This window comes from Dreissena polymorpha, chromosome 4, assembly GCF_020536995.1.
Source record: "Dreissena polymorpha isolate Duluth1 chromosome 4, UMN_Dpol_1.0, whole genome shotgun sequence".
In the NCBI taxonomy this organism is placed as follows: Eukaryota; Metazoa; Mollusca; class Bivalvia; order Myida; family Dreissenidae; genus Dreissena; species Dreissena polymorpha.
In genome coordinates, this window is record NC_068358.1 from 75,312,928 (window position 1) to 75,340,020 (window position 27,093).

The following is a 27,093-nucleotide window of genomic DNA, read 5'->3' on the forward strand; positions in this document are numbered from 1 at the left end:
CAGAAGTGAAAATATGGAAAGTCAGTTTGGTGCACATAAGAACCATGTCATTTGGACAAAGCTCAATGTCAGAGTTCAATGTCAAAGGTCAAATTTCGAGACTACATGTATGTACTTGACACTTGGCAGCATGATAAGACAGAGTGTTATGCGCAAGAACCAGGTCCCTAGACCCAAGGTCAAGGTAAAAGTCAATGTCAAATGAAGGTATTTTCAACAGCATGGATTTATTTTGAAAGAACTTTGCAGCAGTGATCAACACAATGAATTGGAATGTCATGTGTTAGAACCATATACCAAGTTCCAAGTTCAAGGTCACAATTAAAGGTCAAATGACAAATTAAGTTGTTTTCATTTACTTTAGAAGTGATCTTCATGATGCGCTGTAGTGTCCTATGTAAAAAGCAGGTCCTTAGGCCCAAGATACATGAAACAAATTTAAGATCAAATTTAGAGAATTAGTACTTTAAAAATTTGCCAGGAGCATATCTTTGTCCGGATTTGATGAAATTTCATATACTGTTGCAAACAGATCAGCATCAGGGGTTTTTATCTGATTTTGGGGAAAGGGCCTGGCCTTTTTTGAGGGGAAAAAAATCGCGCAAAATGCCGGATTTTTGGGGAAAAAATCACGCGAAACGCCGGATTTTGGGGAAAATAAGGAAAGTCTTAAATAATCAATTCAACATATTTTGCTGTTTTTAAAACAAAATCAAGGCAACAGATAATTTAATTATGCAATATGTTATATTGGATCAGGTTAACTTATGTATTTAAAGTTAAAAAAAAATAATATTTTTTTTTTTTTGGGGGGGAAAAAAATGAAGTATGGGGGAAAATTTACCTGCTGAGGGGAAAAAAAATCTGAGAGGAAAGGGCCCATTTTCGGCGGGTCCCAAAGAAGAAAAAAAAGCCCTGAGCATGATGATAGTTTCTTACATCACAACTAAAGGTCAAAGGTCATAACATATGCTTGAGCAATGATTTAGAAATAACTTTTTCCATTGTTATAAACATAATGAGTGGCTCACATGATAGCTATGTAATTATGTTGAAGATCAAAGTCAACATTTAAGGTCAGAAGTAAAATATGACAAATCACTTGAGACATTGTCTTATCTTGATCTGACTTGAGACCTTGTCTTATCTTGATCTGACTTGAGACCTTGTCTTATCTTGATCTGACTTGAGACCTTGTCTTATCTTGATCTGACTTGAGACCTTGTCTTATCTTGATCTGACTTGAGACCTTGTCTTATCTTGATCTGACTTGAGACCTTGTCTTATCTTGATCTGACTTGAGACCTTGTCTTATCTTGATCTGACTTGAGACCTTGTCTTATCTTGATCTGATTTGAGACCTTGTCTTATCTTGATCTGACTTGAGACATTGTCTTATCTTGATCTGACTTGAGACATTGTCTTATCTTGATCTGACTTGAGACATTGTCTTATCTTGATCTGATTTCGCTAAACTGCACCTTGAGACCTTGTCTTATCTTGATCTGACTTGAGACATTGTCTTATCTTGATCTGACTTGAGACATTGTCTTATCTTGATCTGACTTGAGACATTGTCTTATCTTGATCTGATTTCGCTAAACTGCACCTTGAGACATTGTCTTATCTTGATCTGACTTGAGACATTGTCTTATCTTGATCTGACTTGAGACATTGTCTTATCTTGATCTGACTTGAGACATTGTCTTATCTTGATCTGATTTCGCTAAACTGCACCTTGAGACCTTGTCTTATCTTGATCTGATTTCGTTAAACTGCACTCCTGCATATTTTTTACTCAATATGACAGCATCTGAAAACAAACTGTCAATAATGTCATGCTTCTAGCAATGTTTAGAATGTGGATCTTAGAAATAATAAAATCACGAAATGTTTGTGATGCCATCAATTAGTGCAATTGTGGGAGCATGACATTTACAAATTTAAACCGCTGACAAAATTAGTGATTTTGCAGTACTTTCAATATGCCTCTTTAAGTTGAGACATAAGTTTGTGAACCAGAACTTTATAATTGTGAAATCAGAGGCCCCATTTTACTACTCTGCTCACGCAATTCTTACCCTTAGGCACTCCATTTTTTGTATTGAAGATTCTAGTCTTTATAGGAATATTATGAAAGCAATTTATGGTGTTTACACATTCATATATTCAAAGAAAATAATCAGAATGATATTACTTACATGTATCTTGTGTACTTAGACAAATTATTAATAGCATGTACATAGTTGCATGCATTAATTTTGGAAGGTTGTCCATTTACATGCTTGTTCTTGAAATAAGTTTACTTAACTTTTGATGCATTGTTAAAGCTACTTTCTTCAATTAATTGATACCTGCTTTAACTGTTGTAGTTGTGTTAATTAAAACTAAATATTTCAACACATATCCCTGAACATTCATTGAATTCTTTTGTTTGTTAACTTATAGATGCTTTCTCTATATACCCGGTAGGCATTTCTGTGAGCCTAAAGAAATTGTTAGTGTGTTGTAACCTTACTAATTGTAGCTTTTCTGCAATTAACAGCTCACTCTAGGTCTGCTTCCGCCAGTAAATCATCGTCTCTAGTTAGCTTAAAGGATGCTTCGGGACAGGAAAGCAACAAAGGTAGGTAGACATGGAGGTAAACATAAGATCCATGGAGTTACATTTACGGTAAATTTGTTTCACATTATAGATGTAAGATGTTGTTAACACAAATTAGAAACTATTGGGATGCTTCATGATGTATTGCATGCTTACTTATACAAGATAGGAAGCTGATTGCTTTTCTAATGCATACTAACATTGACATATCACATCACATAATCAAGGGTTTCATTCCTGGACCAGCCACTTAACTTGTGTGCAGACTGGGCATTAAATGAGTCGTGTTTTTAGAAAACTGGGCAAAAGCATGTGCGTAAATCGTCGTCCCAGATTAGCCTGTGCAGTTTGCACAGGCTAATTAGGGACGACACTTTCCGCCTAAATTGGATTTTTGCTAAGATGAGACTTCATTTAAACAAAAAATGAAATAAAAGCGGAAAGTGTCGTCCCTGATTAGCCTGTGCAGACTGCACAGGCTCATCTGGGATGACACTTTACGCACATGCATTATGCCCAGTTTTCTCAGAACATGACCCAAATAATTTCTCCCCTGTAGGTTTGACTCATAAGGACAGTGTTGTAGTCAGTTGCTGGCATAACCATGTGTACTTAGTACTGGTAAACTAGATAACCCAGGAAAAGCGGGATTATATTACATTGCGGGCGTTATAACTTAATTATTGTTAACATTTGCTTAAACTTGCTGGCGTGTTACAATTTAATATAGCAAAAATTTTAAGTAAACAAACAATCAAACAGCTATGGTGATATTTTCAGTGGAAGTGGAGGAGGACAGCCCAGAGAAGCATGCCTATGTTCCTTACCTGTACGCGCGCAACTGCATCGCCAAGGTGATGGAGGACATGAAGGCTATGAAGTCTAGCCACATCATCATTGTGGAGAACATACAGGAGCAGTACAGCAGCATCGAGACTGAGACTCAGGTCAGGCATTTTTACCCTTTCTTGCTCTGAAACAAAGGGAAAATGGCTGTATGCAACCAGCAGAAAACCAGAGCAGACTGCAAGTTACTCGCAGTCTGTTCAGGGTTTTGTTCATGAGTATCTTATGGTTTGAAATGCAAGCTTTAAAACTTCAATTCAGTTAGAAATTATTACTATTTATGACTTTCCTGAAAGTGGACTTTAACTGACAAGGATCTTATTGTGAATTCGCTTCATGATGAATTTACATGACAAGAGGTTTCTGTAATACAAAAATATACAGTTGTTTGCACTTCAAATGTCCATAAACAATACTTGCTGAAATGCTTTCTTTACAAAAATAATTCTGCCATTCTTTTAAGATCTAACTCATCTAATGGACAAATGGATCATATGGTGTTTGTGTTTTATGTTATACAGGAGCAGTTCAACATGTTTGTTCTGTGCATTCGTGAAGAGTATTCCAAGAAGCGTAAGTGTTTCCGTCAAGTGATCGATGCTCATCAGGTCGAGTTGGACAAGAAGGAGAAATACTGGAACGAAATGCTCACAGTATGTTTTTCTCACATTGTAGAGTAATTCATTGCTAATTATTGGGATATTGTTTTGGCGTTGTCTGTCCCTCCGGCACTTTTGTTTCCGGAGCCATATCTTGGAAGTGTTTTGGCGGATTTCATTGAAACTGGGTATGAGTATATTTATGGATAAGAGGATGATGCACGCCAAATGGTATTGTACACCATCTGTTAATAACAGAGTTATGGCCCTTTGCATCTTGAAAAAATGCTCACTTTTGTGTCCCGAGCCATATCTTGGAAGTGCTTTGGCGGATTTCATTGAAACTTGGTATGAGTATATAAATGGATAAGATGATGATGCATGCCAAATGGCATTTTACACCATCTGTTAATTACAGAGTTATGGCCATTTGTATCTTGAAAAAATGCTTTTTAATATAAGCTTAGAGATTTATCTCCATTAACACATGAGCCAGAGCCATGAAACTTGCCATAGTTGTTCCCAATTATCTAAGGGTGATTCACATTCCACACCCATAATCCTAGGGGCTAAAGTCAAGGTCTCACATTGAGTTCAAAAGTCACAAATTTGATGAATTATTCATTAATTAGTCATTCCTTTACTAAGCATCAAGGGATTCTGTAATAACTGTCCACAATTGTTCTCCATTGTCTAGCTGAGTGTCAAATATAAGACCTAGGTTGCTAGGGTCGTGGTCAAAGTCACACACAAAGATCAAAATCACACATTTTAATTAAATATGCCTTATTTGATAAGGATTCTACCATACTAAAATGGATTCTCAAAATGTCCTGATGTAATTGTTCTCAATTATCAGGTACAACCCTTCACTTTCTTTTCTTTTAGTTCTACACCCATGCATAAGTAAAATTTATTTGGCGGGGGATATCAATTCAACAAATTTGCTTGTTGATTAATTGTTTCTCAATGGCTCAAACAAGATACACACTGTATATGGTGACTTTTATTTGTCCATATTAGGTAAGTAATGGTTAGTAAAGACATTTTGTTTATGTTTACATGTATTGGTGTCTCAGAGGTGATTAAGATGACATCACTTAATACAGTATAGCTAAGATTATTTGTGCCATTATGCAAATGCTGGGGTAAGAATAGTAAAACAAAAATATGAGTGTAAAAATAAATCCTACGTGAATCGTTACAATTTGATATTAGGTAGTGAATTTAGCTTTTAGTTTACTTTTGCTTTCATATTTGTAGTGCTTAAATTTAAAGGCCCAGAAAAGAGTATGCAAGTATCTGTCATTGTTATTTTTATCAGATGGATTCTGTTAACATTAACTATTTATAAGAGATAAATGTGGCTTCATCTTGAGTTAGGAAATACCAATCAGAACCATTAGGATGCATGATATAAAACTATTACTATTTTAGGAGGATTTTATGTCCAAGATAATCAATTTCTCACATTTTATGGAAGTATTAATAAAAAGAAGCTCCATCTTGATTGATCAGTAAGAAAGTGTCTCATGATATTATACATATACTTATGATTTCTGGTTATAACAACTATTTAAATGAAAAATGGAACTTATCATGTGCAATGCAAAATATCAATCCACAGAGTCTAGCGGAGAGGAACAATCGGTTGCTAAGGGAAAAGAAGATACTGTTGGTGCACAGTAAGACAGAGATAGAGAGGCTGGAGAGAGAAAAGGTAGGCTTATAGGAATGAGTCGCGTTCTGAGAAAACTGGGCATAATGCATGTGCGAAAAGTGTCGTCCCAGATTAGCCTGTGCAGTCCGCACAGACTAATCAGAGACGACACTTTCCGCTTTTTTGACATTTTTCATTTAAATGAAGTCTCTTCTTAGGAAAAATCCAATTTAGGCGGAAAGTGTCGTCCCTGATTAGCCTGTGCAGACTGCATAGGCTAATCTGGGTTGACACTTTATGCACATGCAAAAAGCCCAGTTTTCTCAGAACGCGGCTCATATGATCCTTCATCTACACTCAAAAGTTGTCCCGGAGAAAAAGACTTTGATTTTCATAAACCTGCATGGGCCCCCTGGAATTTGCATTCCTGAACAGAAGCCTTATGTTTAGAATTCTATGAATGTGAAATTTGTGACTCGTACATTAAATTAATTCATTAATTATAACTACGAGCCTGTGTACAGATTTGTAGTGTTATGCTTCAACTGTACTTATTGTTACTTTCTTGACTTATTTATTTAACATACAGCACATATGAGCTTATTATAGTTACAAAAATAAAATAAATAACAGATAGAAAACTCCTTTTAGAAATGTCTATGCATCACAAAGTATGATGTTCTTTCCTGTATTACAGGTTGAGTTATCCCAGAAATTGACAGGGGCTCAAACATCAGCAGTGGCTGTGGGTAAGTGAGGTTGTGGTTCACCTTTTGAACTATTTATTCCCCCATCAAATGGTGTTTGAGAGGGGATTAATTCAAGTTACTTTGTCACTCTGTCGGTCTATTTGTCAGTCCATTGGTCAGTGTGTATGAAATGTTATAAGTTTGTGGATCCAACAATTATAATTATTTTATGAACTATTATATGAACTGTTATGCCCAATTATATAATATAAACAAATATTGGAACATACAATTTTATAAGTTTGTTGAGAAAACAACATCCACATATCTCAAGCATTTAAGTTTGAATGTCATATGCCATCACCTGGAAGTGTAGATATGGGAGACATATTTTTAATATCCAATGTTCCATTTATTTTTGAGCTATTGCCCTTAAACATAGAAGATAAAGTGGTGCAGGGTAATACTAATGTTTGTGACAAAGGTCTTGTTTCATAAGTCAATACATGCAATTAAGTCTCCAATTGAGATTTATGCTCAAATACCACAAATATTACAAATCAGATGACAAAATAATTGACATAGAGCTGTACACCCTTTATTTGCAATTTAAATGACCTGAGATTATTGCAGGTACAAACAGTAGTTCTCCGACAGAGTTTGAACATTTATTTTGTGTGCATTTACATTTAGTCGTTCAATTATTGTGCAAAACCAAAGAATACTGGACTTTGTGTATGTGCGTAAAGTGTTATCCTAGGTTAGCCTATGCAATCTGCACAGGCTAATCAGGGAGGACACTGTCCACTTTAATTGTCTTTAGAAAGTCTTTAAAAAATGAAAATCCAGTTTAGGCGTTAAGTGTTTCCCTGGTTAGCCTTAGGCACATGCATAATTCCCAGTTTTCCCAGACCCAGGCTCAATCACTACTATGCCATGTGTTGTAGCAGCGGTACCCAGCGCCTGGGAGGAGGAGCGCAAGGTGCTTCAGGACATGCTGGAAAGTGAGAAGGCCACAGTGGCCAGCCTGCGCCACCAGCTGACCAATCAGGGGCCTCTGTCCCGCACTATTGAGGCCGCGCCCACCCAGGGGAAGAAGGAGGTCGCTGTGGTTGAGTCAAAGCAGATGGCTGCTGCATCGGGGGCAGGATTCAGTGGAGGTTAGATGGGTGGAACAACTGGGCAAAAATGCTAAATAATTTAAATTTCCACTTAAGATACTAACATTAACCTTTTCCACTAGGACCCAGTTGTTTGTACACTAGGTTATTTTATCCCCTTGGTTAGCGCTAACCTTAAAGTTATCCAAGCTGGGTAACTAACCAGGCTGGATAAATGCGTTGCTGGAAATATTTACCCAGGCTGGATAAACTATCCATGTTGGTTAAATTTATCCACTGGTTAACTTATACACATATCCCATAATCCATTGTAAAAGCAAAAAATGGCCGACATGTCGTCAAGCTATAAATAGGACAGCATATTCTGGGAAATATATTTAATAATATTATAAAATTGTTAATATTAAATCAGTTATATTCAATCCATTATATTTTTATACATCAATGAAACAACTATGTATTTTTGTATTGTATTTGACATTTGTCGTGATTCTGTAAATAAATCGCGAATGAAAACGTGTATAATTAAACTTTAACGCGATCATGAGTGTAAAGAAAACAAATTATTTTGAACCTGCCATTTGTAAACGTTAAAGCGATCATGGTATATAACCATGGAACGCTTTGTCGATCTTTCGATATTTCTGCCGATAAAATTACAAATTCTATCCATTTTGTTTGTTTACATGGATAAAGTTTAATCAACCTTTTCCAGGGTTAAATTTATCCAGACAAAATGCTGGATAAATTTATCCAACATGATGCAACAACACTTAACCAAAAAATTAACCCTTGGTTAAATTTATCCGACATTTATCCCAGGGTTAAAATTTACCCAGGTTTCGAACAACTGGGTCCAGGTGATTTATTATTGCATAAACAGTTAGTTTTAAGTGCATTAAACAGATGAGCCAACTTACAAAGTGGTGGGTTATTGACAAAAAAAGGTGCATTTATACAACAATGACCATTTTAACCTGTATTTGTTTACACATTGAAATAATCTTAATTTGGAAAGTGTTTATATATACATGTCAAGTAAAAATAACAAAATAACTGTATTTTCTATAGAAATGCTTACATAAATAACAATATATGTTCTCAACCAATAATGTACCCTCCAACTGACCAATTGCTTTTACATTTAAAACCATGCCTTCTCATTTTAAACACCAAACAAAGCAAAACTTTATTGTTAACAGCACTTCTTTCTGAAAGTCAATTAAAGCCTTGTTTGATTATTAGCAGGAGCAAAATGAAAATGGCTATATGCAATCAACATAAAACAAGAACAGTCTGCAAGTAACTCTGCTGCTTATCGTTATCTCAGGGTGGAAATGAAGCTTTTTAAACTTAAATTTATTTAGAAAAGTCTTAACTTTAATTTGATTTTCTTAGGGACTGCAAATTTGTCAAAATTCGTATCTGAGTGGTAAACAGTTATAGCGTTGATTTAATCATTTTAGGAGCACTGGCTGCGGCAGGTGCACTGACCGTTGCCCGTGACAACAAGAAGCAAATGGAGAAGGAACGCCAGGAAATCGTGGATGAGCGGGCAGACATCGTCGCCGAGCGGGAGAAATTTGAGGAGGAGAGAGCCATATTTGGTGTGGAGAGGACAAAATGGTTGGCTGAGATTGCAGCCCTACAGACTGAGATGGGGGTTAAGAATGTGGTAGGTTGGGCGTACAAATATGTGTGTATTTTGAATGCTTCAAGTTGTTCCTTCTTGAAAAATGTTCACAATGCTTAATTATTATGTTTTAAAGTCTGCAGATGTTTTCCTTATAAAGTTGATTAGTTTAAGTTTATTTTAGCTTAAGCTTCAAAAAGAAGCTGTGTATTGTGTAATATTTTGTAAAAAAAAAGTGATTTACATTCCTCATGGGTAGTAATGAAAACCCATGATAGGTAAGGTTTTGGTATCATTACCTGTTAGAATGTTGCATACTCAGATGTCTTTCTCTTTGGAATTTAATAATTGTAATTATCAGGAAAGATACCTATTGCATGGTGTGTGACATGCACATCAAGGCACCACAAATAAGATAGCAGCTATAGTAAGTTTGGAAATCTCCAATTCTTCAAACTCGTTATAATTAAAGAATTGTTCATGTGAGCCTTGCTTTATGAAAATGGAGCTTAATGTATGTGCATGTAGTGTGATTTCAGATAAGCCTGTGCAGTTTGCACAGGCTAATGTTGGACGTCAAGTTCTGCCTAAACTGCATTCTTGCTAAGAAAAGACTTTCTTTGTATGGAAAATACCATAAAGGAAGATGCCATACCTTATCTGGGATGACACTTAAAGCACTTGCATTAAGCCCTGTTTTCCCGGAGTGAAGCTCATATATTTTAATATGGAACATATGAAAAAGAAGGTTCTTTTTTCATCCTCACAAAAGCATCACATTTTCTTCCTGTGATATGGCTAGTTAGCAATCAAGCAGCTAGATCTAGTCAAATCAATTTAAATCATTTCATTTTTGCTTTGTAATGGGCATGTTAGATAGAATAATAGTAATAACAAGTAAATCCGTAAAGTTTTCTCATAAGTCAAAATTTAATTCTTAGAGGTGACATTTAAAAAAATGAGCCTTGTCCTGAGAAAACTGGATGTATGTTAAGTGCCCCCCAGATTAGCCTGTGCAGTCTGACTAATCAGCGACAACACTCCGCTTTAATTGCATTTTGTTTAAAAGAGGATTCTTCTATCCTAAATCTAGGGAAGGCAGAAAGTGTTGTCCCTGATTAGCGTGTGCAGCCTGCACAGGCTAATCTGGGATGACACTGAACGCACATGTATTGAGCCCATCTTTTCCCAGAACAAGGCTTAAACAAACACCTTTTACCAACTTGGATGTTTGGTTTCAGAGTGGAGAGGAGTGGAAGGTGAAGTATGAGGTGTTGAAGGGCCGGCTGGAGGAGGCTGCGGGTATTCAGGCCAAGTACCTCACACTGGAGAACCAGTACCAGGCCCTGGCTCTGCTGGTCAAGGACTCAGACACCAAGGCTGCTAACCAGGTACAAATAGGACATTGTGTGGGTGTATATGTGTGTGTGTGTGGGTGGGGGAGAGGGGCTCAGTTAAGCCAGACAATGTAATTGTGTTTCCATTTAAAATCATGTAGAATGTGATTTTTTTTAAGCAAGTGCAAAAAAGATATGCAATAGGCAATCAGTTTAATTATATTTTTATGCTCCCCGAAAATTTTCGGGTAGCATATAGTTGCCAGTTTGTCCTTCCTTCCTTCCTTTCTTCCTTCCGTCACATTTTTGTTACAGTTTCTCATAGCGCCTTCAATATTTTACCGATCTCTTACATATTTGGCATGTAGGTACTTTGCATGGACCTCTACCTTTTGATGATGTTTGCGATCACTGGGGTCAAGGTCACCGAGGCTAATAATCGATTTTCTGTCACACTTTTTTGTAACTGTTTCTCATTGCCCCTTCAATATTTTACCGATCTCTTACATATTTGGCATGTAGGTACCTTGCATAGACCTCTACCTTTTGATGAGGTTTTAGGTCACTGGGGTCAAGGTCAACGAGGCTAATAATTATTAATAAATTTTCTAAAGGTCAAACAAGGGGAGCATCCATAGTTTTCAATGATACTTGTTATTTTATGGGTCCTACATTTTTATGCTTCCCCCAAAATTTATTATGGGGGGAGAATACAATCGCCGCTTGGTCTGTCCGTGTGTTCGTCTGTGCACAATTTTTGTCTGGGCTATTTCTCAGCAACTGATGACCGGAATTGAATGAAACTTTATGGGAAGCTTCACTACCAAGAGGAGATGTGCATAATTATCAGTGGGTTCTGGTCGGATGATTTTTCACAGAGTTATGGCCCTTTGAAATTGTCAATAAAAAAATTCTTGTCTCCCCCAACTTCTTTGCCCTCACGACGTTTCCTTTTATCTGAATATATAGAGCAATATTGTGACAAAAAAAAACTTTGGGGAGCATCATCCGTCTCCAACGGTTTCTTGTTTTCAATATGTAAAGAATTAATGCAAGAAGAAAATATATAATACTTTAAAATTTTGGAGAATAAGTACCCTGATTTGGATTTTAGGCACTGGTGTATCTCTGTTCTTTGAGGTCCTGGGGAAGGGCTCAAGATTTCACGGTAATCAAGCCCCACCAAATGCTTTAGTCATTTTTAAGTTGCCCAAAACACAGCATGGTTTTCCTTTTTTCCAAATGGCTGAGCATACTGCTTGTGTATTCATGTCTGTAGATTGCATGGCATTGCTAAGAGTTGAGTTTCTAAAAATATTAACAGCCATTTAAACAAACTGAATAAAGGCATTATTGACCTGTATTATGTAAAATTGTATCGGCATATCAATATGCCTGTTGATGTGCATAACTTAAACTGAAAAAGTATTGCCACAAATGTGAGGACATGAACTTAGTAAAAAAAGAATTATGTGATTAAACCTTGGTCAAATGTTGTGTTAGTAAAATTTAAATGAAGCTAAAATATTTAATTGATCTGAATAAGTAGCTGTTTATAAATGTTTTTTCATTTTTGTATCAATTAAGGCTCAAGAGTTAACCAGGTGTTATGTGTTGACAAGTCTAGGTCCAAGACACTCTAATGCAGCACTTTTTCTTTGCAGCAAAATGTCATCCCAGTTAACCGTGAAATCAATATTCAGAAGGCCTTGGTAAACTGAAACGCTTTTTGGTCCCTATTTAGCTAGACTTTTCACCAATTACAGTAAAACAAAACCCAGGGCTAAGGTGGATTTAAGATTTGTTGTATCTGTATTGTGTTTTAACATTCCAACCACCTAACTAAACTGCACACTAGTATACTGTTTGCACCTTTTAAGAACCAGTAGGTGTGAAAATGGCTGTTAGATGATTACTATATTCTTCACATTGGTGAATGTTTAACAATTAGGAGTTAAATATGGGATTTGTTCCCAGATAGGCAAAATTGCAATTCACGTATTGAAAAAAAGAACACTGTACCACAGGGAGAAAAATAACAATAGCGATATAGACTGATAATATTTTTTCATTTATGAGTAATCATCATTAGAAATAGATAAAAAAATACAGATACAAACTCATAAAAAGTTAAATTATTAAAAATGCTTAATACTAAATGTTGTTAAAATGGTGATAATATTAATACTAACAGCACTAAAAGTTAGAATGCTAAAGTATAGAGTATTGTACCCCTAAAGGAAGGTGGTATATGGAAGTCACACCATGGGTTGGTCAGTTGTCTACGTACAATTGTACATGTTAGATGGTCTCCCTTCATTTATTTACGTATTTTCCCTTAAACACTGGATAACGATACCCACTTTTTGATATAATAAAACCCAGATTTATTATAATAGTTCCAAAAGTTGACATGGAAGGTAATACATGTTCATAGGTGGCCCTGCAGAAGACTTCAGAAGAGCGTCAGCTGATGGCCAAAGAGAAGTCCTCCATAGATAAGGACATTGCCAAGTGGGAGAAAGACTTTGAGAAATCCAACGGCCGCAAGCCCTCTGAGGATGACAAGTATGTTCTTGATCAGCTTTAATTGGATTGGAATGTGTTTTGAAAATGTATTGGTGGTCATTATATCAAGTGACTGACAGAAAAGGCACATTATACTATCAAAGCTAAGAATAGTCAAGCACTCTGTGTAAGGACGGCTATTGTTTTCTTGAACAGTGCTTGAAAGTCTTATATTTTTCTTTAACAAAACACCTACAATTTTCCTATATTGTCATTATATTCTGGTTGGCAGCCAGTTATTTGTCATTTAACCTTTTTTCGCATTGCTGCATTCAGACCAGACAGTGTGAAGGAGATGTACACAACCCGCAGCGAGGTTGAGTACATGGTTACCTCCCTTGAGAAAAAAGAGAGCACCCTAAAGCAGGTGGAGAGTGGGAAGGTTCCGGAAGTACCCGAGGTGGTTCATACCCCTATCGACACCCGTGACCCAGAGGTGGTCACTATACAGGTAGTCTGAATTACTGTTTTCACATTTATGAAAATTTTCTTTACAATTTTGTGTATATGGATAAAATCAGTAAAACATTGACTGGTATGTTAGCAAAAGCTTTGCAATAAGCAAGTAATTTCCTACATCAATTAAGATATTCCACGTTGTTTTTAAAAAAACAAACAAATTGTTTTGTGCCTTAATAGATCCATGGATTAAAATTAAAAATACAAAAAGAAAATGTTTATGGTTAGCATATCACATTAATGACGGTACGGTAAGTGACAACGTAACATATTTGTTTATGCCTATTGAAACATGCAAATATGCTTCAATCTTGTGTGTCCCAAGGAAAAGGCGACAGGAGACAAAATGCTGGTAATCAGTCACATGTCCAGTGTTTGTATCTGTCACATGTGTGTTTTTGAGGTTGATGTGGTCCTTACGGGCCCAAGGCTGCATTATGTGTGGACCCAGACTGTGTACCAGCACTCCTACATAAGTGATTAACTAGACCTTAAAGATGGAACAAAGTTTGATATATGGCTGCAATTTCCTGTTACGTCTTTTTTACTGAAAGATATTTAATTTTTGGTGTGGTACTGTGCTGTGGAGAAAAACTGGAGACCTCGGAGAAAACCTCACGTGTCCAGTACAGTTACCACAAACATATCTCACATGACTTTCCCTAGGTCACAAATGTGTGTATCAACCAATTCACGAACCTTACAACCAATGTACCTGTCACATGACTAATGTTTTTATACCAGTCACATATTTATATTTGCATGTCAGTCTTATGACTGATGTTTGAGTATAATTCACAGTGCTAATCTGTTTGTTACAGTGTAGAAAACAAAAGTTGAAGAAAATGATGTAAAATGAAAAGAATTTCAACTTTATTTAACCTTTCCTTATGGTCTACATTTAACAGATAAGCAGAAGGCGTTTGATACAACTGAGCTAGAATTAATTAGTTTAAATTAAAGTTTACCTTTCCTACTGGAGTATCAGGAGTTTAGCATGAAACCGTTTTAACATTTTAGTTTCAGACGCAATTACTTTATGTCCAACATTCAAGGTGTTGATTAAAATATGATTACCCTTTGCATTTGGACTGTATCAAATTTTGGGTACAAGAGCAAGGCTTTAGTATCTGCTTAACATTTGAATGGGTCTTTGGTAAAACAGGACTTAATGCAATTACATTAAGTATAGTCCCTGTTTAGCGTATACAGTCAGCACTTGCTTATCATGGTAGAAACTTTCCACATAGACTTTATTTTCTTTAGGAGAGACTTAATTCAAACTTAACTTTCCGAAAATGTGAAAAGAGTCGTCCGTGTTTCAGCCTTTACTGACTGCACATGCTTATCTAGGACTATACTGTATGCTCATGCATTAGGCCGGTTTCTCAAAGTATGCCTCATTTATTTATCAAGAGGAATAGTTTCCTGCTCAGAATTCGAGGTACTGATACATGTCTGCATTATCCAGGTGAAGGTTCCCGACCCAGAGGTGATTAGAGAGCTGGAGAGGTACCAGTCTGAGGTGGGTACGGTGAAGACAGAGGTCACCAAACTACAGGAGCACATCACCACCCTGCGCACGGAGATATCTACCCAGAATACAATCATCCAGACACAGGTTAGTGCCATGCTATCATCTCAAGTCATGTATGTCATATGTTTGGTTATTTCATAATTGGCAATCAACTACCAATTAAAAAGGAACAATTTTAGCTGGCTATTAACAATCATTTTAAGAAAAAATCATTTAAACTGGCTATTAACAACAATTAATTAAAGAACAATTTTATCTTTGATTGATAGAGTTCTAAAACATGTTTTTTGGCTTGGTTGTTACCATTTGCACATTGTTTGTATTCTATCCCACATACACTGTGTAGAAGACGACCATATCCGAGTTGGAGCACAAGATAGCCACTATGCAGGCAGAGGGAGTCACAGGAGGCGTGGGCATGCTGGCTGGATCATCGGTCTCAGAGGAGGTGGGTATTCTGCACATGTCACATGGCTATTGTTTTTGTTTTGTTTTAAATTCTTGTTCTGATTTATATGGCTAATGTTTGTGTGCAAGTCACATTGCTTATGTTTGTGTGCCCAACACATGTCTGATGTTTGAGTATAATTCACTTTGCTTATATTTGTGTACAAGTTAATTGGCTATTGTTTTTGTAAAAGTCAATTTGCTAATGTTTGTTAACTAGCAGTCACATGGCTGATGTGTTTATGGCAGTAACATGCATAATGTTTGTAAATCAGTTTCATAGCAAATGATTGTATGCTGGTCACATGGCTAATTTTTGTGTTAAAGTCTGTAAGCTTATGTCTATGAACAAGTCTGTAAGCTTATGTCTGTGTCAAGTTTCTAAACTAATGTCTGTGTACACATCTCTAAGCTAATATATATGTACAAGTTTCTAAGCTAATGTGTGTTTGTAAGTCTTTAAGCAAATGTCTGTGTACAAATCTATAAGCTAATGTTTGTGTACAAGTCTCTAAGCTAATGTCTGTGTACATGTCTCTAAGCTAATGTTTGTGTACAAATCTCTAAGCTAATGTGTGTGTGTAAGTTTCCAAGCTAATGTCTGTTTACAAATCTCTAAGCTAATGTCTGTGTACACGTCTCTAAGCTAATGTCTGTGTACACGTCTCTAAGCTAATGCGTGTGTAAATCTCTAAGCTTATGTTTGTGTACAAGTCTCAAAGCTAATGTTTGTGTACATGTCTCCAAGCTATTGTATATGTTCAAGTCTCTAAGCTAATGTTTGTGTGTAAGTCTCTAAGCTAATGTTTGTGTGTAAGTCTCTAAGCTAATGTTTGTGTGTAAGTCACAAAGCTAATGTCTGTTTACAAATCTCTAAGCTAATGTCTGTTTACAAGTCTCTAAGGTACTGTCTGTGTACAAGTCTCTTAGCTTATGTTTTTGTACAAGTCTCTAAGCTAATGTTTAAGTACAATGTTCTAAGCTAATGTTTGTTTAAAAGTCTCTACGCTTATGTCTGTGTACAAGTCTCTAAGCTAATGAGTGTGTACACGTCCCTAAGCTAATTTTACTGTCTACAAGACTCTAAGGCTAATGTATGTGTACAAGTCTGTAAGCGTATATCTGTGTAAAAATCTATAAGCTAATGTATGTGTACAAGTCTTTAAGCTAATGTCTGTGTACAAGTCTCTATGCTAATGTCTGTGTACATGTCCCCAAGCTAATGTCTGTGTTCAAGTCTCTAAGCTAATGTTGGTGTACACATCTCTAAGCTAATGTGTGTGTACACGTCTCTAAGCTAATGTGTGACTACAAATCTCTAAGCTAATGTCTGTGTACAAGTCTCAAAGCTAATGTGTGACTACAAGTCTCTAAGCTAATGTCTGTGTACAAGTCTCTAAGCTAATGTCTGTGTACAAGTCTCTCAGCTAATGTCTGTGTACACGTCTCTAAGCTTATGTCTGTGTACAAGTCTTTAAGCTAATGTTTAAGTACAATTTTCTAAGCTAATGTCTGTCTACTAGTCTCTTAGCTAATGTCTGTGTACACGTCTCTAAGCTAATGTGTGTCTATAAGTCTCTAAGCTAATGTGTGTGTACAAATCTCTAAGCTAATGTATGTCTACAAGTCTCTAAGCTAATGTCTGTGTACATGTCTCTAAGCTAATGTGTGTCTACATGTCTCTAAGCTTATGTTTGTGTACAAGTCTCTTAGCTAATGTCTGTGTACAAATCTCTAAGCTAATGTATGTCGTCAAGTCTCTAAGCTAATGTCTGTCTACAAGTCTCTAAACTCATGTCTGTGTACATGTGTCCAAGCTAATGTATGTGTACAAGTCTCTAAGCTAATGGCTGTGTGTAAGTCTCTAAGCTTATGTTTAAGTACAATTTTCTAAGCTAATGTCTGTCTACAAGTCTTTAAGCTAATGTCTGTGTACAAATCTCTTAGCTAATGTTTGTGTTCAAGTCAATTTGGAAATGTTTGGTTGCCATAATCAAATTTGAAGACACAAATTGCAAATTATTTTATCCTTTAAACTCGTCATATATTGATCATATGTCAAACTGAGTATCATTTGTTTCAACATTTTCTCAGGAGCTTGAAAGGCTGAAGGAGGAGAATCGTAATCTCCGTCGAGACATGAAGAAGATCCTGAAGCAGTATGAGCGCCTTGCTAAGAGTCAGGCCGACAGTGGACAATCAGGTACAAGTCTGGCTAGGGAATGGATCAATAGCAAATACCTGGCTCTGAGCTTTATGCATGATATGTATGCACTTGATAAGTGGAAGGCATTAAGCAAGGTACATGTCCATATGTACTCCTTTTTTAGCTCACCTGAGCACAACGTGCTCATGGTGAGCTTTTGTGATTGCCTTTTGTCCGTCGTCCATCATGCGTCGTCAACATGTTGCCTTGTTAACACTCTAGAGGCCACATTTATTGTCTGATCTTAATGAAATTTGGTCAGAACATTTGTCCCATTGATACCTCAACTAAGTTCGAATCTGGGTCACTAGGTCAAAAAAAAGAAAAACCTTGTGAACACTGTAGAAGTCACATTTGATGCCTTATCTTCATGTAACTTTGTCAAAATGTTTGTCTAAATGATATGTTGGTTGAGTTCAAAAATGGTTCCAGTCCGTTGAAAAACATGGCTGCCAGGGGGCGGGGCGGTATTCCTTATATGGCTATAGAGAAACCTTGTGAACACTCTAGAAGTCACAATTTTTGCCCAATCATCATGGGGCATTTTTCCTAATATGGCTATATATCATGCTTTAGTAAAACCTTGTTAACACTCTAGAGGCCACATTTATTGTCCGATCATCATGAAACTTGGTCAGAAGATTTGTCCCAATAATATCTTGGATGAGTTTGAAAATGGTTCTGGTTGGTGGAAAAACATTGCCGCCAAGGGGGCATGGCATTTTTCCTTATATGGCTATAGTAAAACCCTTTTAACACTCTAGAAGCCATATTTATTGTACGATCATCATGAAACTTTGTCAAAAGATTTGTCCCAATGATATTTTGGAGAAGTTGGAAATTGGTTCCAGTTGCTTGAAAAACATGGCCACCAGTGGGCGGGGCATTTTTCCTTATATGGACTTATGAATCTTCATGAAACTTTGTCAGTATATTTGGTTAAATGATATCTTGGATGTGTATGAAAATCTTTCTGGTCTGTTGAAAAACGTGGCTGGCAGGGTGTTCACTAGTCATGAAAGTTGGTAAGAACATTTTGTTCTAATGACATCTTGGGCTGCACAGAACAGGTCAGTTCCTTTGAATCTCAGATGAGCGACTTTGGGCCTTTCAGGCCCTCTTGTTTTGTTATGTCCTTAAGCTTCTGTTTTGAACTTTTCTTTAACTACTGGGTGGATTGCGCTCAAACTTTCACAGTTGATTGACATCAATGTCTATATGATTGTGAAGAAAGGAATTTTGGCTGCAATCAGTGTTTGCTTAAGTATGGCCCTTTTTGTGTACTGTAGAAAATATGGATCGTGTTCTGAGCAAACTGGGCATAATGCATGTGCATACAGTGTATGTCCAAGATTAGCATGTGCAATCCCCACAGGCTAATCAGGGACGACTCTTTCTGCTTTTATGACATTTTTCGTTTTAATGAAGTCTCTTCTTAGCAAAAATCCAATAAAGGATGAAAGTGTCGTCCCTGATTAGCTTGTGCGGACTGCACAGGCTAATCCCGGACTACACTTTACGCACTAGCATTATGCCCAGTTTTCTGAGAACGCAACTTATATAGTGGATTTGTCTTTGGCCAAACATTTGTTGTGGGGCATCAGTGTCTGTGACACATTTCTAGTTTAACTACATTTGAACTCCACTTTTTTAGCTCGACTATTATATATAAAATATATATAGTGGAGCTATTCTACTCACCCCGGCGTCGGTGTTTCCGTGAGCGTTAGCGTGCAAATGTTAAAGTTTTCGTACTACCCCAATTATTTTCATTGTCCCTTGACATATTGCTTTCATATTTTGCATACTAGTTTACCAACATGAACCCAACCTATGAACATGAGCAGACAACTCTATCAAGCATTTGGTCATAATTATGGCCCCTTTTCCACTTAGAATATGCAGCAAATGTTAAAGTTTTCAAACTACCCCAATTATTTTCATTGTCCCTTGACATATTGCTTTCATATTTTGCATTCTTGTTTACCAACATCACCCCAACCTATAACCAAGAGCAGACAACTCTATCAAGCATTTTGTCATAATTATTGCCCCTTTTATACTTAGAATATGCATATTATTGATAAATCTATGTTAAAGTTTGCATACTACCCCAAATATTTCCTATATCCTTGTTTACTAACATGACCCCAACCTATAAACAAGAGCAGACCACTGTATCAAGCATTTTTACATAATTATGGCCCATTTTACACTTAGATAATTGAACATTTTGCTTAAATTGCCATAACTTCTTTATTTATGATCACATTTTATTATTACTTTGACAAAACAACACTTACCTGAATACCACAATGGATTCCACCCAAACCATACCCCACGCCCCTACCCAGAATCCCTCCCCCCCACCAACCTCCCCCCCCAATTTTTTTTTTAAACATCATCTAATAAATGACCACACCCCACATTATACCCCTCTCTCACTCCCCCCCCCCCTACCCAAATTTTATTTTTTTCCTTTTTTTTTATTTTTTAAAGATTGTCTTATAAATGACCACATTATACCCCCTCTCATACCTACCCCCCCCCCCCCCCCACAATTTTTTTTATTTTTTTTATTTTATTTTTATTTTTGAAAGATCGTCTAATAAATTATTGAATATAAACAATTTCCCCATGATGGCTTACGTTATACTGTCAAGCACTCGAATAGTCGAGCGCGCTGTCCTCTGACAGCTCTTGTTGAATTCAGTCTGATTGTAAAATAGATTGTTTGAAATAGGAAAAATTGAAATATTTATCTTCTGTAGTAATTATATATTTTATAAAAATGCCTAAGCAGTTGTATTACACACTAGATAGACAATATTGTGTACATGGATTTGATGTTTCAAAAAAACTATTGAAGATTTTTTGTAAAAATACAACAATATTTTAGATTAAGTAATCTATGTATGTAAAAACAGAAACACTGAGAACTTTGTTGAAATGCCCAATATTGTATACTTAGTTTATGCTTAGTATTTACTCATGGGTCAACCAGCAGTGACATACATTTAGTAAGCCAGAAGAGAAAGAAAGGTGTTTATAACTGTATTTTGACTGCCATGTTGTTACAAATTTTGTCATTGGCACAACTTTGTAATGAACAATGAAAAACATTGAACAAGTAATCTGCATAGGCTTATCAGTGACAACACTTCCTGCCTAGACAGATGTTCATTAAGAAGGGACTTCTTATGAGCAAAGAATTCAATAAAAGCAGAAAGTGTAGTCCCTGATTAAGCTGTGCGAGGCTCAAATAAAAATTTGCCAATTCAAACCATTATGGACAAGTTGCAGCTGGTTATGGGGATGATGTATGTGTAAGTTGTTCAATGTCAGATGAATTTAGCTTTCTTACATGTATAATTGTTAATACTCATGAGATAAATGTATATCATTAAATGGGCGTTAGACTGGCATGTATTATTTTATCCCTCAAAATCTGAATCCCTAACCTCCAGAAAGCAACATCCGAATCAATGTACTTTTACAATGATGTCTAAACAAATACCAGAGGTTGGTTCCCACAAACACCTAGGGGTTTTCCTCTCTAAAGACTATAAATGGAACATCCATATTAAATACATAACAGAAAAAGCATGGAATCGAATTAATATTATGCGAAAACTAAGGTTCACACTTGATTGGAAATCTCTTGAAATAATTTACATATCGTTGATTCGACCTCTTATCGAATATTCAGATGTGATATGGGACAATTGCATCCAAGCGGAAAAAAACAAAACTGATAAAATTTAAAATGAAGCAGCGCGAATCGCTTGTGGATCGTCTAAACTAGTTTCATTAACTGACCTGCATAAGGAAATTAACTGGGAACCACTTCAGGACCGCCGTGACAAACATAAATTAACATTATTCTACAAAATGCAAAATTCGATTACCCCACAGTATTTATCCGACCTTGTACCCCAACATGTTGGATCTGTTGCTAGGTATAATCTTCGCAATGCTAATGACTTACGTACTTCCGAATCTAGAACAACCCTTTACTACAATTCATTCGTACCCGCAGTCACTGGAAAATGGAATAACCTACCAGATGATGTTAAAATTGTGAATCGTTGAATGCATTTAAATCTAAACTTAACAGGAATAAAGTTATAACACAATCGTACTATTACATAGGTAAACGTCATTCTCAAGTCATTCACACGCGATTAAGGACCAAATCCAGTTCCCTTAATGAGCACCTTTACCCTAAAAATATTATTGATTCTCCTCTTTGTCGCTGTGGAGATATTGAGTCTAACTTCCACTTCTTCTTCACATGTTCTTATTATAGCGTAATACGGACAAAGTTAATGAACAATGTCTTAGTAATTATAAGTCCTGTAGACCTTGATACGCTCCTCTTTGGCAATACATCCCTAAACAATGATGATAACTCTACTATCTTTCTTTGTGTCCAACAATACATCACCAAATCTAAGCGTTTCTTATAACAATCCGATCCCGACTCGACGTTGCATTTATTTGACATTGACCCACAACCAAAATCCTTCATCCAACCATGATCACCTCACTTTTTTTATAATGTTTATATCCCGTCTTGTTACTACTGGCATATATCATGAAATGTGTAGTCTATAAACACTGCCACTTCCATGTGTAAATATTAATTCTAAGGAGAGAAACTATATAAGAACTTGCTTCTTTCGTTTCAATCCTTTTCTGCTTATATTGTGTAACATCTGTATATATTGTACATGCCATAAGAAATAAATATGTTTAAACTAAATGTATATCATTAAAATCCTTCCTGTTTTATTTGATCTGTATTACATACAGGTACTTGGTACACATTTTCGAAATTGGATTTGCAATGCCTACGGGTGCTTAAGCTACTAACATGTGTATGTAATAGATGTTCTTCAGAATTTGCTAAATATTGGGGGAAAAAACACAACAACAATAACAACATTATTTAGAAGATACAAAGCATGCGGACATATTTTTAAATCTTTCTAAAATCACATACCATATCAACGAAAATTATCTAAATGAAACAACCTTTGGTACAGTGTTGTTTTCACCTGCAGATTACATGTTTTTTCCTACCAAAGTTTTGGAGACCCAGACTTAAACTTTTGAAGGACTATGACCTATTAATATTAATCTTGTACATTGCTCTCATGCAGGCACGGTTGCCGATGACGATGCTATGGCTACCCTTGACAACAAGATTGCTGACCTGGAGGCAGAGAACGAGGCTCTGAAATCAGAGAGACTCCTCTTGAGAGAGAAAGTCAAGGTAACATGAAGTTTGTGACGGGTGTGATTTCTCATTTCAGCATATTTCCTACATTTCAGTACCAAGATAGTTTAAAAATTGTTCTTAACTTTGCTGGATATATTGATGAAAGACACTGTTCTTTACATGCATTGATCTTTATAAAAAAGTAAAAGATCTTACCTTTGCTAGAATTAAGAAAAAGAAGAGTTTTTGTGAACCCTTCGAGGTATTTTTAACCAGGTTTTCCGAAGGAAAAAACTGGTTATTAGATTGGCGAATGCGGGCGGGCTGGCTGGCGGGCTGGCTGGCTGGCTGGCGGGCTGGCGGAATAAGCTTGTCCGGGCCATAACTATGTCGTTCATTGTCAGATTTTAAAATCATTTGGCACATTTGTTCACCATCATTGGACGGTGTGTCGCGCGAAATAATTACGTCGATATCTCCAAGGTCAAGGTCACACTTTGAGTTCAAAGGTCAAAAATGGCCATAAATGAGCTTGTCCGAGCCATAACTATGTCGTTCATCGTCAGATTTTAAAATCATTTGGCACATTTGTTCACCATCATTGGACGGTGTGTCGCGCGAAATAATTACGTCGATATCTCCAAGGTCAAGGTCACACTTTGAGTTCAAAGGTCAAAAATGGCCATAAATGAGCTTGTCCTGGCCATAACTATGTCATTCATTGTGAGATTTTAAAATCATTTGGCACATTTGTTCACCATCATGGGACGGTGTGTCCCACGAAAGAATCACGTCAATATCTCCAATGTCAAGGTCGCCACGACTAAAAATAGATTTAAAAAAAAAAAAAAAATTACAAAGGGGGTTAATTTTTTTTGGTCATTTCAAAAGTTCAGTTTGAGTTTTCTCCCTTTATCAGATTTTTTTTTCACAATGAAAACCTGGTTTTGTGACAATTTTGTCCCTTGTCTCCCATTAGTTGTTTCCAAAATTGCAAGTATGTGTATATTCTCCCATAGTTGTTTCCAAACCACACCTTTGAGTTTTAAACAGACAAATATGTAAACAATAAAACATTATTATATCTTTATTTTTGTTGACATGCCTTTTACTCTAATATATATTTTAATTCTGCTTTGTGCTCACAGACAATCACGGAGACGATCACGGTGACCCACTTTGAGGACAACAAGAAGTCCCTTGAAGAGAAGGACAGGAAGATTGGTGACCTGCTCAATGTAAGACCTTGTACAGGGCCTAGGAAACCAAAACTTCGTTACCATTTCCTGCTTAGGAAAAAAGCCAAAATGGCTATATACAACCAGCATAAAACCAGAGAAGCTTGGGAGTAACTCGCAGTCTGTTCAGGTTTTAGGCTTTTTGATGCTAATCAATATGTTATGGTTGGAAATATAGTTAAGAAATAATAATACAATTTAAGTCACACATTTCAAATCTCATTTTCTGTGTCATTTTTATGCTCCACATAAATATATGGGGAGCATATAGTTGCAAGTTTGTCCTTCCGCACTTCCGTACGGTCACACTTTTATTACAGTTTCTCATAGCACCTTCAATACTTTACCGATCTCTTTCATATTTGGCATGTAGATACCTTGCATTGACCTCTACCTTTTGATGACGTTTGAGGTCACTGGGGTCAAGGTCACCAAGGCTAATAATAGACTTTTGTTACAGTTTCTCATAGCACCTTCAATACTTTACCGATCTCTTACATATTTGGCATGTAGATACCTTGCATGGACCTCTACCGTTTGATGACGTTTGAGGTCACTGGGGTCAAGGTCAAGGTCACCAAGGCTAATAATAGATTTTTCTGTCACACTTTTGTTACAGTTTCTCATAGCACCTTCAATACTTTACTGATCTCTTTCATATTTGGCATGTAGATACCTTGCATGGACCTCTACCTTTTGATGACGTTTGAGGTCACTGGGGTCAAGGTCAAGGTCACCAAGGCTAATTATAGACTTTTGTTACAGTTTCTCATAGCACCTTCAATACTTTACGGATCTCTTTCATATTTGGCATGTAGGTACCTTGCATGGACCTCTACCTTTTGATGACGTTTGAGGTCACTGGGGTCAAGGTCACCAAGGCTAATAATAGACTTTTGTTACAGTTTCTCATAGCACCTTCAATACTTTACCGATCTCTTTCATGTTTGGCATGAAGATACCTTGCATGGACCTCTACCTTTTGATGACGTTTGAGGTCACTGGGGTCAAGGTCAAGGGCACCAAGGCTAATAATAGATTTTTCCGTCACACTTTGTTACAGTTTCTCATAGCACCTTCAATACTTTACCGATCTCTTTCATATTTGGCATGTAGGTACCTTGCACGGACCTCTACCTTTTGATGAGATTTGTAGTCACTTGGGTCAAGGTCACCAAGGCTAATAATAGATTTTCTCAAGGTCACACTTTGGTTACAGTTTCTCATAGCGCCTTCAATACTGTGAAATCATTTATTTTCGCCAGCACGAAATTCGTCATTTTTATAAAAATGACGTTTTCGTCAGCACTTAAATTCGCCAAGTACTGACTTTGAAAAAAAAATGCTTCTGTTAATATCTGATTTGTTGTTTCCGAAATATATCGCGGTTGCGAAAAATCGTAGTGGGGAAAGAGGGAGGACACTTGAGAGTCACTTGCAGGAGGTGGGGCCTGTTTGTCACATGTCAATATACTAGTCGTTTGTTATCAGGTGATCATTAATTTGCCACCATTAGTGTATCATTATTATGATAAGCGGATTAGTGGGACCGAATAACCGTTAACGAGTGTTTGAAACCCGGGTTTGAAACAGTGAAGCCAGTTGCCAATTGGTCTTATTCATTTATTATCATGGCAAAACATATAACAATCTAACCTTTATCGGCGCAAATTAGAGAAAGTGCAAAGATTATTGGTTAAAATTAGTGTTAGCAAACTATTTGGTCAGTTTTCAATAAAGTTTCAAGAGTTTTGCATCGTAAATATTTGATCACTTTAAGTACAATAATTTTCGGAAGTGTAAAATTAACAGTGCATTATGGGACAGCAGTTTCATAGGGCAAAGTTCAGATTTAATTGTAACTACCAATGGACGAGTGATTTTAAATTAGATTGAATGCAATGGGATACAAAGCAATGTTTTATTGCGTCATACTCAGTCATTCGAAACACGTGTTTCCCGGGGATTTCCTGAAAATCGTGCAAAAATAAAAGTGAATTTCTGAAAACAATTTCCCTACGTTTGGATGGAACTAATCGTCATGATTGCTAGTTTCTCTTTACCTGTTACGTTTTCAATTGCTACAAGTAACAATTATTTGAAACATGTATCGTAAAACTTGTAAAAGATATCAATGATTAAAAAGATCGATAGCCAATAAAACGAAGCACAAGCTATTTTTACACCTGTATTGTAGTTAAATGCAAACAACCAAACACAAATCAAAATGTTCTGTATTTATTTGTAATCAAGGCGGAGAATGTATATATGGTAAGTATATACATCATCATCTTTAAAATTTGTTTATTTTCTTTGATCCGGATCTAAACCGGTGCGTGGAGGCTGTATAATCTTCTGCAACAACACTGAAAAAAACAATACACACAATGGGTAATAAAGTTGTTAACCATTAGCGCTTATCATTACAATTCTTCCTAAACGAAGTCAACGCAGTCGATACAGCTGTACTGCTTTCGCGTTTTAGAGCAATGTCACGTGTCAGTTAAGTACACTGTGTAATCTACACCCTTTTGTGTCAATACCGGATTTATCTTGATTATGTAACAGACGGAGTATGTATGCGTGGATTACGTTGGATTTTAGCGCCTCATGCCTTTGGTTATTCAGTCTTAATTTGTTCAAATATGGGACATAATTGTTCGTTAGGATCTTGAATTCGTCTATCAGTCGACTGACGAAATATACGAAAAGTAATGCCTGACGATATATAATGGTTTCACAGTATTTGACCGATCTCTTATATATTTGGCATGTAGGTACCTTGCATGGACCTCTACCTTTTGATGAGGTTTGAGGTCACTGGGGTCAAGGTCAAGGTCACTGAGGCTTATATTAGATTTTCTCAAGGTCTCACTTTTTTCCACACAATATATCGACAAAGCATCATTGGGGAGCATCCATCA

General features: G+C 36.5%; 1 protein-coding gene and 1 long non-coding RNA gene across 4 annotated transcripts in view; one reads left to right on the forward strand and one right to left on the reverse strand.

Annotated features, from left to right (window-relative positions):
• The window catches only part of LOC127880308 (restin homolog), a 105,150-nt gene that overhangs the window by 7,811 nt on the left and 70,246 nt on the right, over window positions 1-27,093 (forward strand). For 2 of the 3 annotated variants that reach the window (XM_052427670.1, XM_052427671.1), the window contains exons 6-20: window positions 2,546-2,626; window positions 3,386-3,552; window positions 3,973-4,104; window positions 5,678-5,770; window positions 6,408-6,459; window positions 7,347-7,559; window positions 8,987-9,195; window positions 10,395-10,544; window positions 12,928-13,058; window positions 13,335-13,509; window positions 14,989-15,138; window positions 15,401-15,502; window positions 17,596-17,704; window positions 22,873-22,985; window positions 24,080-24,169. In XM_052427670.1, coding sequence (XP_052283630.1) covers window positions 2,546-2,626; window positions 3,386-3,552; window positions 3,973-4,104; window positions 5,678-5,770; window positions 6,408-6,459; window positions 7,347-7,559; window positions 8,987-9,195; window positions 10,395-10,544; window positions 12,928-13,058; window positions 13,335-13,509; window positions 14,989-15,138; window positions 15,401-15,502; window positions 17,596-17,704; window positions 22,873-22,985; window positions 24,080-24,169 — 1,967 coding nt within the window. The remainder of the gene's footprint in view (window positions 1-2,545; window positions 2,627-3,385; window positions 3,553-3,972; window positions 4,105-5,677; window positions 5,771-6,407; window positions 6,460-7,346; window positions 7,560-8,986; window positions 9,196-10,394; window positions 10,545-12,927; window positions 13,059-13,334; window positions 13,510-14,988; window positions 15,139-15,400; window positions 15,503-17,595; window positions 17,705-22,872; window positions 22,986-24,079; window positions 24,170-27,093) is intronic. The other variant, XM_052427672.1, reaches the window with a different exon arrangement.
• LOC127880309 (uncharacterized) lies at window positions 24,472-27,004 on the reverse strand. The gene is made up of 2 exons (XR_008049507.1): window positions 26,951-27,004; window positions 24,472-24,686 (listed from the first exon to the last, which is right to left on the reverse strand). It is a non-coding gene; the product is annotated as an uncharacterized LOC127880309 (long non-coding RNA).